General features: G+C 54.2%; 1 protein-coding gene and 1 long non-coding RNA gene across 4 annotated transcripts in view; one reads left to right on the forward strand and one right to left on the reverse strand.

The window, feature by feature from the left end:
• LOC103350039 (SLAM family member 5) overlaps window positions 1–6,255 on the reverse strand; it is an 18,757-nt gene extending 12,502 nt beyond the window's left edge. For 2 of the 3 annotated variants that reach the window (XR_011390352.1, XM_008264273.4), the window contains exon 1: window positions 6,010–6,250. Coding sequence is in view for 2 of the 3 variants with exons in the window: in XM_008264273.4 (XP_008262495.4) it covers window positions 6,010–6,172 (163 nt within the window). In the remaining variant the exon portion in view is untranslated. Of the gene's footprint in view, window positions 1–6,009 lie in introns of all 3 variants that reach the window. The other variant, XM_051858507.2, reaches the window with a different exon arrangement.
• Window positions 6,253–17,573, forward strand: LOC138850524 (uncharacterized). Its single transcript, XR_011390354.1, has 2 exons — window positions 6,253–6,477; window positions 16,515–17,573. It is a non-coding gene; the product is annotated as an uncharacterized lncRNA (long non-coding RNA).
• The last annotated feature ends 1,187 nt before the right edge of the window (window positions 17,574–18,760 follow it).

An 18,760-nucleotide genomic window follows, 5' to 3' on the forward strand; every position in this document is an offset into this window, starting at 1 on the left:
CTGGCCCACTGAGCACATAACTGCAGAAGGCCACTTCTTGTTTGTTTGCTCATGGTTTTTTGTTATTGTTGTTGTTAATCTGAAAATCCCACAACCATTTTTCATTATAAAGTTGAACGCCGATCCTGGTGATGGGCTTACTAATAGGATTTCTGGTAGTAAGTCCAAGGCCTCCAAGCTTTTGTACTCACGCAGCAGGGGTCAGCTCCCAGCACGGCTGGGTCCTACTTGGTGAGGATGACTTGGAGCTCCTTCTTGGAAGCTTCATCCATGTGTTTCTGGTAACAGGCCGCCAGGGCTTTGGAGATCAGCTGATGGACAGCTTAAATCTGAGCCACACGACCAACTACCCTTCACTTGGACACGGATTCCACGCCAGTGAACTGCTCCTTGCTCAGAAACAGAACAAGGTCCCCGTAGCTTGCACAGCAGCGCACATTACTCAGTCATCTCCAGGAGCCTCCCATTCACCTTGATAAGTCCATTGCCTTATGTGGCATATGTTATGGCTGTGGCTGTCTTCTTGCATCCAAAGGCCTGCACAGACTGCAGCAGACCTTGGACAGCATGGCTGTGGGTATAGGTCAGAGATCCTTCCAGAAGGCCACCACTGAAGTATCCCCAAAGACCCCTCAGTCATCATGTTCACTCAGGTGTAATCCCCTCCCTGGCTTGTGGTCTGCCCTGAGAGAGACTAGAATACAGCAGATGTGATGGGATGTCACATATGGACACAGGTGTGCAAGACTGTGACTTGTGTCTCCCTTGCACTCTCTTTGTTCATCCTGCTGCAGAAAGCACCTGCCACGCTGTGAGCTGACCTGGGGAGAGGCCCATGTGGCAAAGGACCAAGGGCATCCTCTGGCCAACAGCTGGTAAATAACTGTTGGATATTCTATGTTGCATGCTGTCCAAATACAGAAGAGTGGGGACAACCATGGCCACTAAACATAAGTGTTCTACTGAATGTAAGGCCCAGAGAAGCAGCTCATTTTTCCAAAAAGGGAAGGAGGGCAGTAGGACTTGCTGAGACGGGACTGCAGATGTCCCTGAAGCACCTTCCTGGGGGACTTTCGTGAATAATTCTGATCAAAACAGTGTTTGTCCTTCGCCTCACCTGCATCATGAGAGGGGGCGTGGAGAAAGAAGCGTGTATTTCCTCTAACCAGGCAGGAACTGCATGGGGCTGGCTGAGACTTTCATTAGCTGCCTCTATGTAGCGCGGCTGTGGATTGCTTTGGGGGGGGGGGGGGGCGGTTTGTAGACGAAGTTCCCTCTCAGGGCAGAGGCAAAGGACAGAGGAGCAGATGCAGGAGCCAGAAGAGGAGCAGTCTCTCCTGGCTTAGATGACTGAGGAAGTGGCCACTGGGCAGCCTGGGATCTCCTCTCTGAAGGAGCCCTAAACAGGCTCAGCATTGTCAGCCCTTCCAGGACACAGGAACAGAACAAGAGAGGATGGGAGAGACAAAGCAGAGGCCTTGAAGTAGCCACAGGGAAGTCCTATCTGGGTGGAGGCACTGAACCCCAGAATGCTACCTGGGGGCGAAGGGAGGTGCAAGGGGTGATCTGTGCAGGGCCCAGGCCTTCCTGTGGCAAATGAGTGACTCCCCCAGGGCAGTGCACTTGCGCTGGGTCCCATGGGGCAGAGCCAGACACAGTGCCCTGGTTTCCAGATCTCAGGATGCTGCCCCAGCTCCTCCGCCCTTTCCCTGCCCTTCCAGAGCTCAGCCCCTCCCTGCTCCATGGGCACCGGAGCACCTGCGGGAGGAGCATCCTCCAGCCTCCCTCTTCTGGAAGTGGAAGCAAGAGCCTCCCAGGCTTAGCAAGAGCAGGCACTTCTGGGTAGTCAGTACGGTTAAGAGCTGGCCCGGGCAGAATCCCCACTTCCTGGAGAGGGGGCCAGAGACACACAGGAGGCACCAATCTCAGGCTGCCAGGGAGGAGCTGCCCAGAGACCGGATGTGAGCACAGCTGTGAGGAGCCTGGAGGGAGAGAGGGAGATGCAGGGAGCAGCAGGAGGTCTCAGTCCATGAAAGACGCTCATCCTGGAGCACCCATGGTTCACAAGTGTACAGTAGGCGGGCCGGCGCCGCGGCTCACTAGGCTAATCCTCCGCCTAGCGGCGCAGGCACACCGGGTTCTAGTCCCGGTCGGGGCGCCGGATTCTGTCCCGGTTGCCCCTCTTCCAGGCCAGCTCTCTGCTGTGGCCAGGGAGTGCAGTGGAGGATGGCCCAGGTGCTTGGGCCCTGCACCCCATGGGAGACCAGGAGAAGCACCTGGCTCCTGGCTCCTGCCATTGGATCAGCGCGGTGCGCCGGCTGCAGCGCGCTGGCCGCGGCGGCCATTGGAGGGTGAACCAACGGCAAAGGAAGACCTTTCTCTCTGTCTCTCTCTCTCACTGTCCACTCTGCCTGTCAAAAAAAAAAAATAAAAAAAATAAAATAAAATAAAAAAAACAAGTGTACAGTAGACAAACTCTGTTAAAACCTCAACAGAAGGTACATTCAGGCAGAGTGTGAGCCCCCTAGGTCCAGCGACTTGTCATGAGTCTTGGTTACAGTTCAAAAGAGGTCAAGATCCAGTCTGAATTGATTTATTCCATGACAGTAACTTTTTATTTATCATCACACACAGCGAATTTACATTGGCTCAACCCACAAAGGTGGGCTGTAGGTAAGCAGGGACTCTCTTGTTACAAGGTGAAGATTCCTCTCTTTAGAACTTGCTGCGGGGGGGGGGGGGGGGGGGGGGCGCAGTGCTGCTACAGCACAACAGGGAAAAGCCACCTGCAGTGCCGGCATCCCGAATGGGCGCCGGTTCCAGTCCTGGTTGTTCCACCGCCAATCCAGCTTCCTGCTAATGCACCTGGGAAAGCACTGGCAGATGGCCCAATTGCCTGGACCCCTGCAGCATGTGGAAGGCCTGGAAGAAGCTCCTGGCTTCAGATAGGCCCAGGTCCAGCCATTGCAGCCATTTGGAGAGGAAATCAACAGATGGAAGATCTCTCTCTCTCTCTCTAACTCTGCCTTTCAAATACAATAAATAAATCTATATTTTTAAAAAACCATGATTGGCCACAAACATTTTCTCTGAAAACTAGGCTACTGATAATTTTAGAAAGCTATTTCTGGGAATAGATAAGGACCACATAGATAAAGAACCAGGGATTGCACCAGGTTACCCCCAATGGCTAAAACCAACAGACCCTGTTCCAAACATCACCCAGATCCAATCAACCTGGCGGATAGGATGCAGAGCTCAGTCTGTCCAGCAGGTGTCTCTCCTGAGCGCTTTGCAGGCTTTTTAGGGGCGCTTTCTTCTCCCAAGGTGCAGTCAAGAACTTACTTACACTCTGGGTGAGATCTGTTTGTATTGTTTACGCATCCAGCTGTGAGCTTCAGTCTTCCTGTAAGTAGGCAGAGCAATTTCCAGGGCAGGTCTCATTAATAGCACACAGGTCTGGCTTAATGGGACGCCCACCGTCTTGAGACCTTGAAAGAATGATGTTCTTTCTCGATCCTAGACAGCCTGGCCCTAGCATGAGAAATTCGAGGCCTCCTTTCTTCCCTCCGTCCTCTTTCTTCCCCTCCTCCCTGTCATTTCAGCCCAAGTGCTCTCTCCCCATTAGTCCACAGACGTCTCTGCGAGCTCAATTACTGGTTTGGAATTAAAACAAAAACAATGGCAATGAAAGCTTTCCCACACTCGCCATCACTGGGTCTGCTTCCTCTGCAGGTATTTAATCTCCTCCTAGGCACCAAGATCGAGGAGTGTTACGTGTGTCATATATGCGATCCGTGCCCTGGCTGCCACAGGCCATCGCTCAGTTCCCCTTTTTGCGCACTGCCCCAATTCCACACGGTCCTGAGGTCCCCGTGCACAGTCTCCTGTTCCCTTCCACGTCTGCAGTGCTTTCGGCGCCAGGTGGATGTTTACATCTGGTGGCTGCTTCTCCATTTGTAAAGTAACGGTTGTGGGGCGCAGGTTCCTGATCGTGTTGGCAACAATCCACGAACCTCACCTCAAGGAATTATATTTAAGCCTCTCCGACGTGTGGCACCTTTGTTTCTATTGTTGTTTTCTCCATCATGAAAACCTTACTGAAAAACTGACACCAAACTAGGAGATCCCTGTTGTAGACCCTATAGACTCACACATAATTACGTCATCTTGGTAGAGGCAGTAGAACTGCTGAGCTGTAATAAGCTGTCTGTGAGGAAACACACGTGCAGGAAGCTGTGCGGCTCGCTAGCAGCTTTTTCTAAAGGAACAGCCTCCTGTGGGTGCGCCTTCCTCCCGAGGGCTGGCACGACAGACAGCCGATACAAACAGCCCCTGTCTGAGCGTGGCTGCAAACCCGGGTAATCTTGCAGCCACCTGGATGATTTGCAACCATAAAAATAAGAATTTGGATGGCGCCAGCACTGTGGCATAGCAGGTAAAGCTGCCGCCTGCAGTGCAGACATCCCATATGGGCGCAGGTTCAAGTGCCGGCTGCTCCACTTCTAGTCCAGCTCTCTGCTATGGCCTGGGAAAGCAGTGGAAGATGGCCCATGTCCTTGGGCCCCTGAACCCACATGGGGGACCCAGAAGAAGCTCCTGGCTCCAGGCTTCAAATCAGTACAGCTCCAGCCATTGTGGCCAACTGGGGAGCGAGCCAGCAGATGGAAGACCTCTCTCACTCTCTGCCTCTCCTCTCTCTGTGTAACACTGACCTTCACATAAATAAATAAATCTTTTTTTAAAAAAATACGAATTTGGGAGCGGGCATGCTGCAGTGGGTAAAGTCGCCATCTGCAGCATCTGAATGCCATGTGGGTGACGGCTCACATCCCAGCTGCTCTGCTTCCAATCCAGCTCCCTGCTAATGCACCTGGGAAAGCAGCAGAAGATGGCCCAGGTGCTTGGGCCCCGATGCCCATGTCAGAGACCCTGAAGAAGCTCTTGGCTCCTGGCTTCGTCCTGGCCCACCCTTGGTCGTTGAGCCATTTGGGGAGTGAACCAGCAGATAGAAGATCGATCTCTCTCACTTTCTCTCTCTGTAGCTCTGCCTTTCATATAAATACATAAATCTTTTTTAAACATAATAAAAATAAGAATTTGGACCTTGAACTTGCCATTCCCTTTTTGTTTCCTCTTTTCCTCCTCCAAGGACGAGAGTAAACCTGTGGCCAATGGCACATTGGTGGTCCCCAAGCCCAGTGCGTCTCAGTGGCTCTGGCTACTTCCCTACCCGGAGCACAGGGAGGTCTGTTTTTTCCGCCCCCACAGCAGCCCATGGCACGCACTCTCCGCAGCCTTCCCTGGGGCGGCCAGCCGTCCTCCGTTCCCAGGGTTTCACTTGAGAGCACGCGTGACACAGCGTGCTCTGATCTGACGGCTGCGGGGCCTGAGCATTTAAGGGTGGGTGGAGGAGCAGCACACGGGGACGAGAAAGGGCACCCCCATCCTATGCATTTGACCCAAAGAGAACTTCTTTTTGACATCTTCAGGTGAAAACACACAGAGCAACTCTTAAGGGGAGCCCGAGACCTCCAGGGCCCGCCTGGGAGGAGCTCCTGGAGCTGATCCCAAGCCCTGTCCACTCCTGCTCCACACCGGAGGAGCTTCCTCCAGCTCACAACCAGGACAGCTGCAGAGGCTGCGGGGACGCCCTGAGTTCCGAGAGGGGTGCCCCCCACAGCTTCACTTCCGCAGGAGCAGCCTTCCAGGCTGTCCCCATCTGTCTCTCCAGGCAGACGCGTCCTGGGAATGCAGCACAGGGGCCTCCAGGGCCCTGAAAGAAGTGGCCTTCAGCAGCCCCAGCATCCTCACCCCCAAACGCCTTCTCCTTCTCTCTCTCTGTCCTCCCCAGACCTAAACAAACGTGCTGCCCTGTCAGTTACAATCGCGCAGTTTTCTCCTCTTGTACCCCAGGCTGCAGATCCCAGAGCCCTCCCTGGACTGCAGGGCCCCACCTACCCCAGCCCCACCCAGTCGCCCTCCCTCCCAGGGAGCCCAGGCACTCACTGAGGAGGGGGCTGAGGAAGGCCAGCAGCCCCGAGGCCCAGCAGAGGTGGGGGGCTGCTAAGCAGGGCCCCATGGCAGCTCCTGCTGGCTGATCAGCTGCAGAGGAAGCATCGGAAAGGGAAGAGGCAAGAACAGGGGAAAAGTTTACGCTCACAGAGCTCATTTGCTCTCCACACCCCAGGGGCGGGGCCCTGCAGCACTCAGGATGCAGCAGGCAGGCCACCCACCAGGCTCCAGACCGCCCAGACCCACCCTGCGCATGGAGCAAGCAAAGCAGATGGCAGTGATGAGCTGAGCCAGGACGGCTGCCACCGCTCAGACAGGACCCTCCCTGCAGACGCAGCAGCTGGGTTCTGACACACACAGCCCCCACCTGACCTCCGCCGTCACCTTCATCCAGGGCTAGCAGCTCTGGCCCAGGTTTGCCTGCCTGCACCAGGACACAACTCACACTCACAGCAAGCCTGGGTAAGCCCTCCCGAGTCCCACCGCACTCAGCAAGGCGAATTTCCTTTCTGGTTTCTAGAATGTCAACTGTCAGTTGCCTGAGTGAGGAGCTGTGAGCCAGAGAACAAAGCCCTCACTGGCCGGGAGGGCCTGGGGACCCAGAGGCTGAAGCAGTGACTCAGGCATCCATATGGCGGTGCCTATCCAGATGTAGCTACTCCTCCTGGGATCCAGCTCCTGATAATGATCTTGGGAGGCAGCAGCGAATGGTTCAAGTACCCCGGCCCCCAACACCCACCTAAGAAATCCAGATGGAGTTCCTGGTTCCCACCTGGCCCAGGCCTGGCTTTTGCAAGGCATTTTGAGAGTCAACCAGTGGATGAGTGGCTCTCCCTATTTCTACCGTGCCCCCTTTCTTTCTTTCTCTCCTTTTCTCTCTCTCTCTCTCTCTCTCTCTCTCTCTCTCTCTCTCCCTTTACTAGATTAAAAGTAAACAGAACCTGGCCGGCGCCGCGGCTCACTAGGCTAATCCTCCGCCTAGCGACGCCGGCACACCGGGTTCTAGTCCCAGTCGGGGCGCCGGATTCTGTCCCGGTTGCCCCTCTTCCAGGCCAGCCCTCTGCTGTGGCCAGGGAGTGCAGTGGAGGATGGCCCAGGTGCTTGGGCCCTGCACCCCATGGGAGACCAGGGAAAGCACCTGGATCCTGGCTCCTGCCATCGGATCAGCGCGGTGCGCCGGCCGCAGCGCGCCGGCCGCGGCGGCCATTGGAGGGTGAACCAACGGCAAAAGGAAGACCTTTCTCTCTGTCTCTCTCTCTCACTGTCCACTCTGCCTGTCAAAAAAATAAATTAATTAATTAATTAAAAAAAAAAAGTAAACAGAACCTCCCACTGTTTAAATAACACTAAAAGCCCTTCATAGAATTAACTCCCCCATCCCAAGCAAATATTGGCCTGTGGCCGGCAGCCATCTGGCTCTCAGGGCTCCCACAGAGCCCTGAGGGCTCTGGGATCCACGCACCTCATCCTCTCTGCACACTCAGGGAAAAGGCAAGGCCCATGGGAGCCCATTCTGCCCTGCCACAAGGGGGAGGGATGGACATCTGCCCACTCCTCCTGGGCCCACCTGCCACTGCCAATACAGGGCAAGGGAGACCTGCACGTCCTTCCTGTGCACAGCCTCACTGCACTCAGAATCACCAGCACCTCCAGGCCTGGGTACGTCTGGAATCAGGGGCAGAGCTGGGACTTGAACCCAGGCACTGCAGCATGGGACGTCAGCACCTCGAGCAGCATCTTAATCTCTGGGCCAAGTGCTTACCCCTTTCCTTATAGCTTTGCTTTTCAACATCATGATGGCTGTTGATTCTGAGCAGTTTGTCTAAAATCTGTTGGTCATTTGGGTTTCTTTTTTGGAGAGGCTTTGACTCATATCACTTGCCCATTTAAAAACTGCACTTTTCTGTGTGTTACTGAGTTTTTGAGATCCATATATGCCCTGGATTTTAATCCTTTGTCGGAGGAGCAGTCTCCATACTGTTTCTCCCATTCTGTCACTGTCCTTTTACTGTCTTGATTTTTTCCTTTGCTGTGTGGAAGCTTCTTAGTCTGATCCAATCCCATTTGTTTTTGTTGCTTGTGCTTTTGAGATCTCATCCATAAAATCATGGCCTATATCAACGTTTTGTAGTGTTTCCTCGGGAAGTCTCATTGTTTCACGTCTGACATTTGGATCTTTCATCAATTTTTATTTGAATTTGGCACAGTTGAGGCATGGGGGAAGAGTGCCGAGGGCCAGTCTTCTGCATGTGTTAGCATCACTAGGAGAAGCCGCTGTCTTTTCTCCCAGGTATGTTTTTAGCACCTTTGTCAAGAATCAGCAGGTTGTAGGAATTCAAAGGGCCTGGGCTTGAGTTCTGGCTCCATTCTTTTTTTTAATATTTATTTATTTGAAAGGGAGAGAGAGGGTGGGGGAAAGAGAGGGAGAGAGAAATATCGTCCATCTGCTGGTCCAGGCCAAAGCCTGGATCTCAGAGCTCCATTTGGGTCTCCTGCATAGGTGGCAGGGGCCCAGGCACTTGGGCCATCTTTCGCTGCTTTCTCAGGCACACTAGCAGGGAGCTGGGTCAGAAACAGAGTAGATGGGACTTGAAATGACAAACAGATATGGGATGCTGGCACTGCAAGTGGTGGCTTAACCCCCTGCCCCATAACACTGGCCTCCTGGCTTCACTTTTTTTCTTTTTTTAAGATTTATTTTATTTCTTTGAAAGACAGAGTTACAGAGAGACAAAGAGCCAGAGAGAGGTCTTCCATCCACTGGTTCACTCCTCGAATGACTGCAATAGCCAGAGCTGAGCTGAACCAAAACCAAGAGTCAGGAACCTCCTCCCAATCTCCCATGCGGGTACAGGGGCCCAAGGACTTGGGTTGTCCTCTACTGCTTTCCCAGGCCATAGCACAGAGCTGGATCAGAAGTGGAGCAGCCAGGACTCAAACTGATGCCCATATGGGATGCCAGCGCTGCAGGCCAGAGCGTTAACCCACTGCGCCACAGTGCCGGCCCCCACTCTTGATTCTGGTGTTAACTCGTCTGCTGTTTCCACCAATTGTTATCTACTTCCTCAGATGGCCATGATTTTAGATGATTGCCTGTCACTGCTTAGACAAATTGTGCCGGGTACAGAAGTCTTTGCAGTGGGGTGCCGAAGGCGGGTCACAGCAAAACCTCCCTGCTAGTGTGTTTGAATCATGACAATCCATGGGGAATGTGGTTTGACAGGGTTCTGTCCCCGGTAGCTGCTAGGCTGTAGGTTTTCTCTGCTACTACAGGCTGTTATTTTTAAGGCTTTTAAAAACAGCACACAGCTCCAGTCCTTATCCAGATTCAGCCATATTTTCTCAAACAAATGTTCTCAGGCTACTGCAAGTCATTGGCTAACTTGTGGACTTCTGACGAAGTTCTCAAAAAATAAGTCCGTTGTGTTGTTGCTTTTATGGGAGAGAAAGATTTGGTAGGTGCCGCTGTGCTGTGTCCTATTGTTCTCATTTGAAAAAACACATCGGACTGTCCACTCTTTCCCGGTAGTGGGTATCCCTTCCAGTGCTTGCATACATCTCCCTGTTTGAGCCCTTGAAACCACCTCACTCACCATCTCATTTTCTGATGCTTTCAATATTTTTACTTTTAGTGAAAAAGATTATCAATATGTATGTACACACACATGTTTTAACAGCAAAATAATAAGCTGAGTTGTGGAGGAAGAGGAGAGAGGAAGGGATGGGCAGTGAGCAGAACAGAGAGGAGACAGGATATGCACTCACAGACGGACTGCATTTATTCAAGGAGAAAATAAATCAACTTGCAGAGATGGCCAACTGCCAGCATGCACCTAGACCGAGCACAAGGCAGAGGGCCCTGTCCTCCCTGGGCTGGGCCTCATAAATCCTAGGGTGGGCTAAGGGGCCGGGTGGGGCAGGAGTCAGAGGTGACTGTCCTCTTCCAGGTTTTTCTGGGGCTTTTAAATTTAAGGTAAAAAGCTGCAATGAGTCAATATCACAGCCCAGTTAGGATGGCTGCTATCAAAAAGATTTTTTAAAACAATCAATGCTGGCAAGGACATGAAGTAAAGGGGAACTCTTGTACATTGTTGATGGGAATGTAAATGAGTACAGAGTTTACGGAGAATGGCATAGCAGGTCCTCAGAATATCACCACAGAATGACCATTTGATCCGGTTATCCCACTTCTGAGTTATATCCAAAGGAAATGAAATTCGCACAAGAAAGAGATATTATTCACTGTGGCTGAGCAGGGAGCCAGCCTAGATGTTCCTCGGGATGACTGGATGCTATTATTATTAATAACAACACAGTGGTTATTGTTCAGTGACAAAAAAGAATGGTGTTTTTTTAAGATTTATTTATTTATTTGAGAGGTAGAGTCACAGACAGAGAAAGGAAGAGGCAGAGAGAGAGAGACAAATCTTCCACCCACTGGTTCACTCCTCAAATGTCCACAATGGCCAGAGCTGGGCCGGACCAAAGCCAGGAGCCGGGAGTTGGGTTTCCCATATGGGTTCAGGGATCCAAAGACCTGGGCCATCTTCTGCTGCTTTCCCAGGCCATTAGCAGGGAGCTGGATCAGAACTGGAGCAGCCAGGACACTAACTGGCACCAACATGGGATGCCAGCACCACAGGCAGGGAACCTGCTATACCACACTGTCGGCAACAGGAATGGTGTTTTTTTGTTTGTTTGTTTGTTTGTTTGTTTTGATAGGTAGAGTTAGACAGAGAGAGACAGACAGAGAGAAAGGTCTTCCTTCCATTGGTTCACCCCCCAAATGGCTGCTACGGCCAGCACGCTGCACCGATCTGAAGCCAGGAGCCAGGTGCTTCTCCTGGTCTCCCATGGGGTGCAGGGCCCAAGCACTTGGGCCATCCTCCACTGCACTCCTGGGCCACAGCAGAGAGCTGGACTGGAAGAGGGGCAATCGGGACAGAATCTGGCGCCCCGACCGGGACTAGAACTTGGGGTGCCGGTACTGCAGGCAGAGGATTAGCCTAGTGAGCTGTGGCGCCAGCCAGGAATGGTATTTTTAACATCTGCAGCAAAATGAGTGAACCGGAGGCCATGATGTCAAGTGGTCAGGTAAATACACCACGTTCTCGCTCACAGGAAGAAGCTAAAACAATAAACTAATAATAAGTAAAAGCCCATGTGAATGCAGGACAGCAGTTACTAGAGGCTGGGGAGCAGGGGAGGGGGCTAGAGGGATGAGTGTAAGGGGTACCACACAGTCAGATGGCATAGGGGTGCCATACACAGTCAGATGGCATAGGGGTACCACACAGTCAGATGGCATAGGGTATCACACACAGGCAGATGGTATAGGGGTACCACACACAGACAGATGGCATAGGGGTGCAACACACAGTCAGATGGCATGGGGGTACTACACATAGTCAGATGGCATAGAGGGTACCACATACAGTCAGATGACATAGAGGGTACCACACAGTCAGATGGCATAGAGGTACCACACACAGTCAGATGGCATAGGAGTACCATATACAGTCAGACAGCATAGGGGGTGCCACACACAGTCAGATAGCATAGGAGTACCACATACAGTCAGATGGCATAGGGGTACCACATACAGTCAGATGGCATACAGGTACCACACACAGACAGATGGCATAGGGGTGCCACACACAGTCAGATGGCATAGGGTGCCACACACAGTCAGATGGCATAGGAGTACCACATACAGTCAGATGGCATGGGGGTACTACACACAGTCAGATGGCAGGAGTAAGTCCTAGGGCATCAGTAATTACCTGGATTGGATCAGAACACAAAGATGCATTTAGTGAAATATCACACCTTTCCCCACAACCATGTATAGTTATTGGCAATCATATTTTTAAGAGGAGACGGAGGGGCCAGCATGGTGGCACAGCGGGTTAACGCCCTGGCCTGAAGTGCCAGCATCGCATATGGGTACCGGTTCTAGTCCTGGCTGCTCCTCTTCTGATCCAGCTCTCTGCTATGGCCTGGGATAGCAGTGGAGGATGGCCCAAGTCCTTGGGCCCCTGCACCCACGTGGGAGACTTGGAAGAAGCTCCTGGCTCCTGGCTTCGGATTGGCACAGCTCTGGCAGTTGCAGCCAACTGGGGAGTGAACCAACGGATGGAAGACCTCTCTCTGTCTCTACCTCTCTCTGTAACTCTGTCTTTCAGATAAATAAAATAAATCTTTAAAAAAAAAAAAAAGAAGAAGAAGAAGAGATGGAAAGGCTAGCTAACCTGATCTAACTACCCATTGAACGTGTGTATTATCACACTGTATGTCAGAAATATATGCGATTAAAATAATAACTTTTTTTAAAAAGGGGGGAAAGCTGCATAACTTCTCCAGACCTATAAAAGGGGAGTGATAACTTCTGCCCCGTTAGATAAATACTTCTTCCTTCTTTATTTATTTGTCTACTTCTCTGAGCGGCAGAGAAGGACAGAGAGCGCGTTCACATGCTAGTTCACGCCCCAGACACCCACATGGCTGGGGCTGTACCAGGCCGAAGCCAGGATCTGGGAGCTCCGTCCAGGTCCCCACCCGGGGACAGGGGTCCCACGGCTTGAGCCATCACTGCTGCCTCCCAATAGCAGGAAGCTGGCACAGGGGACAAACCTGGGGCCCCCATCCGGGATGCAGGCAGCCCCTGGTGTCCTACGGCTGGGCCAGACGCCCGCCCATCGCCACCTGCTCGCTGCACTTCGCCTGGCTCCTGACCCCAGCCTCCTTCTCAGAGATCCTGGCCAACGCCACCCTCCTGACTTCTGCACCCCTCAGTGGATCCTGCACAGCCACCTCTCAGCCCTGCTTACAGGCGCACCGGCTAATTAACCCCAGAGCCTTCACCCCTCCAAGGGAGATTTTGAGAAACCACTGGGAGAGGGGTGGGAGGCAGGCAGCATCTCCCCTCCCCCACTCACCCCTTGCACAGGCCCCCAGGCCTGTGGCTGCACCACAGCAGCTTCTGGGCCCCCGGACAACTCAACAGCAACCGCAGCTTGCCTGCTTGGGCCCTCAGTGAGTCACCCACACACCTGCACCTGAGCTCCAGCCCAGCCCTGCAAAGGCCACTGGTCTAAGAAACCCCAGGGGTCGCTCAGCCTGGCCAGGGACCCTCACTGTCTGGGAGCGGGAGGGCTGGGAGCCCTGCCCTCCTCCACGGGCCGTGAGCCTCCCACTCCCTGGGATCACTCATTGTGTTGATCCTGGACAAGGCCCCCTGGTGCACGGAGCACCTGGCCAGTGCTCATGCTCCGCTCCCACACAGGGCTCCTGCACAGCCCCTGTGCGTCCGTGATCTTCACAGCTCAGCCACATCAGCTGAGCTTCCTTTACAACAGGATTTGAGGTTTTGGTTCCCCAGTTCTCAGGGTCTCACCTCTGTCCAGCCGGGGAGCACAGACTGTGACATCAGCACAGCCTCCCACACACACCGCTGGGGCCCGGGAAACCACTGTCCACCCCCACAGGGGACAGCAGGCTCTGCAGATTCCCATCCGTAGCCCCCAGAACCCACCCACAGGCCTTGGGGACCCCCTCCCTGAGGGCACAGGAGCCCCACAGGAGCTGTTCACTGGGAAAACGATGCCCCATTTATGGAGCCCTTGTATCCTTCATGATCCAAGAAGGACGTCCCCTCAGGCTCCAGCCGGCCCACTCCTCCCTTGCCGGCCCCTGTCCTACATGCTAACCCTCCCAGAAGCAGCTCCCACGGCCCCCCAGGAGCAGGCCCTGACCGCCCCAGCTCCCAGTTCCAGGCTCCGGGATCCGGGCTGTGGGCCTCTGTGGACACGCAATGCCTTTCCCTTCTGGAGCCCGGGGTGCCCAGAGGCAGAACTCAAACCAGACAGACTGATTCCATTCCTGCCTCTACCACAAAACCGTCTTATCACGGGCAGATCCTCAGTGGCCTCACCTGTAAAACGGGATAGTACCTCCTCCTCCAGGTGATTGGAACACTAAATAGAGTGCAAGAGCAGGACACAGGGCAACACACAACAGGCCCAACACCTGCTACTGTCCTTCCATTCTTCCCAGGAGACCAGAGGCTGAGCCATCGTCAGACAATGTCGCCACCTGGTGGCTGTGCTCAGAACTGCCCCAGTGGAAAATGGTGATTCTGGATTTCAGAAAAACAGGAAATCAATTAGGGAAGGTACTAGGTTCCTGGGGAAAATAAAACCCATGGTTCCTTTTTTTTAAACCTTATTTATTTGTTTGAAAGGCAGAGTTATAGAAAGGCAAAGGCAGAGAGAGAGGTCTTCCATCCGCTGGTTCACTCCCCTAGATGACCGCAACAGCCAGAATTGCTCTGATCAGGAGCCAGGAGCCAGGAGCTTCTTCCAGGTCTCTCTCGTGGGTGCAGAGTCCCAAGGACTTGGGCCATCTTCCACTGCTTTCCCAGGCCATAGCAGAGAGCTGGATTGGAAGTGGAGCAGCCAGGACTCAAACTGGCGCCCATATGGGATGCCGGCACTGCAGGCAGCAGCTTTACCCACTACACCACAGCGCCAGCCCCAGAAACCCATGTTTATGAGAGGCCTCTCATTACTATGGAAGACCCTGGGCACTGGCAGCTGGAAGTCCAGGGTTGGGTCCTGGCTTGGCCAAATATCAACTGTTGGACTCTACGCAAGTTGTCACCCCTGTAGTCCTTTCTCTATTTCCTCACCTGTAAGTGGGGATATTGATTTCTGCCACGTTAGAGAAACACTCGTGGGGCCTGCACTGTGGTGCAGAGGGTTAAGCTGCTACCCGCAACACCAGCATCCCAAAGAGCGTGGGTTTCAGTGCCAACTGCTCCACTTCCAAAGCATCTCCCTGCTAATGCGCCTGGGAAGGCAGTAGAGGATGCCCAAGTACCTGAGCCCCTGCCACCCATGTGGGAGACCCAGGTGGAGTTCCTGGCTCCTGGCTTCGGCCTGGCCCAGCCCTGACCATTGAGCCATTTGGGGAGTGAAGCAGAGAATGGAAGATTCTCTCTCTGTTTCTCTCTATAACTCTGCTTTCAAATAAATAAATAAATCTTTTTAAAAAATTACTCGTTCAGTGTTGTTGCCTCCCCTTGCTCTTGGCCTCTCCTAGATCCTGGGAAATGTCACCATTGTGGCTCCTGCGCCCCTCACGGCCTCGTCTTCTCCACCCTGTTTTCAGGGGCACTAACTTCCTCCAAGACCCCGCACCTCTCAGAGGAGGATGCCTCTCAGAAAGACCATGGTCTTATCCGCAGTGCTTCAGGCCCAAAACCTCAAAGTGGGGACAATGTTGGGAGGGAGTGAGACCCCTGGCGGCACACTCATGCTAAGTGCAGTCCAAAACAATGCATGAGGTAGAAGACCAGGTCCCTGCTTCGATAAAGGAGCCCCTGGTGTGGAGACAGCTACCAAGCCCAAGCACCAAGGAATACTCTTCCCACCAAGGAGGTCTCTCCCACAACGAGGCTGCTCTGGCTGGACCCAGACCCTGGGGTGGTCGGGGTGGGGGACCTAAGTCCCAGGTCAGGGAACATCCTGGCACTTCCTGTCCCGGGCCAGGAACTCCTCTCTGGTGAGCAAGTGGCTCAAGACGCCCAGCCCTGGGGACCTGGCTGGCCAGCGCCCTGCAGGTTATCAGCGCTCCTCGTCTGTCATCTGTCAGGGGGAAGCCTGGGCTTTAAGAACAGGGCAGAATCAGGTGTGAATCTCACCTGCCGCTTATTACCTGCAGGAGCCAGGCCAAAGTGCTGAATTTAGCTGAACCTGTGAGCTGATCACAGCCCTGGACGTATGCACCTGCTTCCGGGAGTCTCTGGGCTTGGTGAATGAGGCCCTGCAACGCGTCCAGTGAGGTCCCTGGCAGATGCTCAACAAACACTAGGATTTTATCCAGGATCCCTTATCTAGGGAGCTCCTTCCCTAGGAATGCGCAGGCTTCCTAGACCAGAAGCCCAGGGGCGCCACCTGGTGGCTTGCACTTTCCAAATCCTCTTTAATGAACCAAAATTGTCCTTTTTGGTTTTTTTTGTTTTTTGTTTTTTGTTTTTTTTTTTTTTTTAGAGGCAGAGACCGACAATCTGAACTCCCACCCAATCCCCTGGTTCACTTCCCAAAGGCCGGTTACAGCTGGGGCTGGCCCAGAGCCGGGAGCTGGGAATTCAGGTCAGGTCTGCCCTCTGCGACCTTGGGTTTCTCAGGAGAGGGGAAGCCAGGCTTCCAAACCCAGCAAGCAGGTGTCCTCATGGAGAGTGCTGGCCCTGGAAGCCAGGACAGACGGACCTCCTCCCTCCCACCTCCAGTTTCCAAAGCACCTCCCGCTGGCCATCTCAGGCCATCTCCATGCTGACCACAGCAGGAAGAATGACCCCCCAGAAACCTCCCCACCCAGTTCCCAGGAAAGAAAACCAGCTCAGAGTGGGGGAGGAGGGGGTGGAAAGGGAGACAGAGACATGGCTGGAGGAGCAGGACTGGCCGCTGACTTGAGCACCCTTTCTCAATCCTATCTAGGATCTGCTTCCAGGGACCGAAAAGCTGCAGGGTTGGACATTATGCACCTGAATGACTCCCAGCCCAGGAAAACACCTGCCTCCGGTCTCCCCGCCCCAGGCACCTGCCTGCACTGCCCAGAGTCTGTGTCAAGGGGTGGCCGAGGCGCCCTCACTCTGCTCCCTCGAGACTTTCACTTCAGAAGTTTCCCAGCTCAATCACGAACTCAGATCTGAGAGGCAAGATGCTCAAGGCAGCTCCCCCTCCCCCAAGTGGAAACCCACCCGCTGCCAGTCTTGTCCTGCCTCTCACAGGAAATACCAGCCCAAAATAACTCTCATTCCCTAAACTAGGTCCTCACCCCCGGCTTCTCACCTGGGCTCCTGTCACCCCAGGGTTGGCTGCCAACCACTCAACCCAGGGCCATCTGAACTGCCGTCCCAGCTGTCGACCTGTCACCCTTTGCCGGTTTTTCTGGCTGTAACGATTCCCAGCCAAGCTGTGGTCAAGACGATGGGGAAGAGCCAGGCTCCTAGACGCGCGAAGCAGCACCTGCAAGCCCCACCCAAGCCTCCCTCTCAGCCACCTGCAGCCCCGCCCACTGGCAGAGCCTTGAAACTATCGCCACCTGGTGGCTAAAGCTCAAACTGCAGCTATGGATTTCCTAAAAGGAGGTCCCCATTGGGCCAGCACCACTGGGAAACAAAGACTGAGAAGCAAGGTCGTTGTCCTCAGAGACCCTGGTCTTGTGGGACATGGGAGCAGAAATCCTTTCCGAGCACGGTACGAGGGCTCAGCACGGGGGCGCCGCGGGATGCCCATATCCCATGTAGAGCCCCAGCTCCTCTTCTTCCAACGCAGCTTCCTGCTCATGAACCTAGAAAGGTGACAGGTGATGGCTTGGGTACCTGATCCCCATCATCCACGTGGGAGACCGAGATCCAAGCTTCAGCCTGGCCCAGCCCCAGCTGTTACTGCCTTTGGGGAGTAAACCAACACTCTGCCTCTTTTTCTCTCTCTATGGCTATCTCTCCTTCTCTCCCAGCCACTCTGCCTTCCAAATAAATAAATGAATGAATCTTGAAAATGAAAAGTGAAAAAAAAAAAACCAACCGCAGCCATGTTGAAAGCTGAAATAAACCAGGAAGGCGGCTCGGAGGAGGGGGCAGGGTGACCCACAGAGGCAGGTGGAGCTCACAGGCCTCCAGCGAGGAGAGGGATTTCGGGAATGGGAAAGCATGTGGCTGGGGCCCTAAGGCCTAGATCTCTGCTCCAGATGAAAGCCACACCAGATGAAAACCGGAGAAGCCTTGGGGCTGGCACTTGGCAAAGTGGCTGACATGACAGTGGGGACGCCTGCACCCGTATCAGTGCCTGGGTTCCAGTCCCAGCTCTGCTCCCAATTCCAGCTGCCTGCTTCTGTGCACCCTGGAAGGCAGCAAATGATGCCTCCAGTACTTGGGCCCCTGCCGTATACCTGGGAGACCCCGACTGGGTTCTGGATCCTGGCTTCAGCCTGGTCCAGGCCGGGCTTACAGGCATTGGGGAGTGAAACAGTTGATGGGAGGTCTCTCTCTCTCTCTCTTTCTCTCTCTCTCTCCTTTCAAATCAAATAAGCAGCAGAGAAAGAGCAAACATCAAAAACAGCAGGAGTCTGATCCAAAGTGGGCCTAAGGGGTGCTGGGGGCTGGCCAGAGCAGGGGCTTGAACCAGCGCAAGTGGGCAGCTCCTGCAGGTGACGGTCACGGGGCAGCAAGGGAGCCCATCGCCCCCACGGCTCCCAGGAGTGATGCAAGGTTGAGGGTCTCAGCACCAGGGACGGATGCCCACAGGCTAGGGAAGGGAGAGCCGATTCCTGCCACTGCTAGCATCAGCGTCCGGTGTGCGCTGGAGAGGCTGGTGGACCCCGTGGCCAGGCCTAACAGGGTGACATCTGCCAGCAGAGGTCCAATGGCCATGGTGAGAGCAGAACTCAGCAGCAGGTTCCTGGAAAGGCGCCCGCTCAGAGCCAGGCCCAGCCAGGAGGGAGGGTGTGCAGCAGCCAGGGGAAGCCCCCCCCCACCGTGCAGGAGGGAAGGCTCAGCCAACAGACAGGGACAAAGGCCAGCAGGGCCCAGTGTCGGGATGAAGACACACGCGTGCACAGACTGCCGCCTCCCACCTCCAGGATCACCGACCCCGGTCAGGCTGCAGGCAGAGCCCGTGGCCTTGGCAGGAAACAGAGCCTCTGAGGCCAAGGACAGCCTGGCGGTGCGGTGCCCTGGGGC

The sequence above is a fragment of the Oryctolagus cuniculus genome, chromosome 7 (genome assembly GCF_964237555.1).
Source record: "Oryctolagus cuniculus chromosome 7, mOryCun1.1, whole genome shotgun sequence".
Lineage (NCBI taxonomy): Eukaryota > Metazoa > Chordata > Mammalia > Lagomorpha > Leporidae > Oryctolagus > Oryctolagus cuniculus.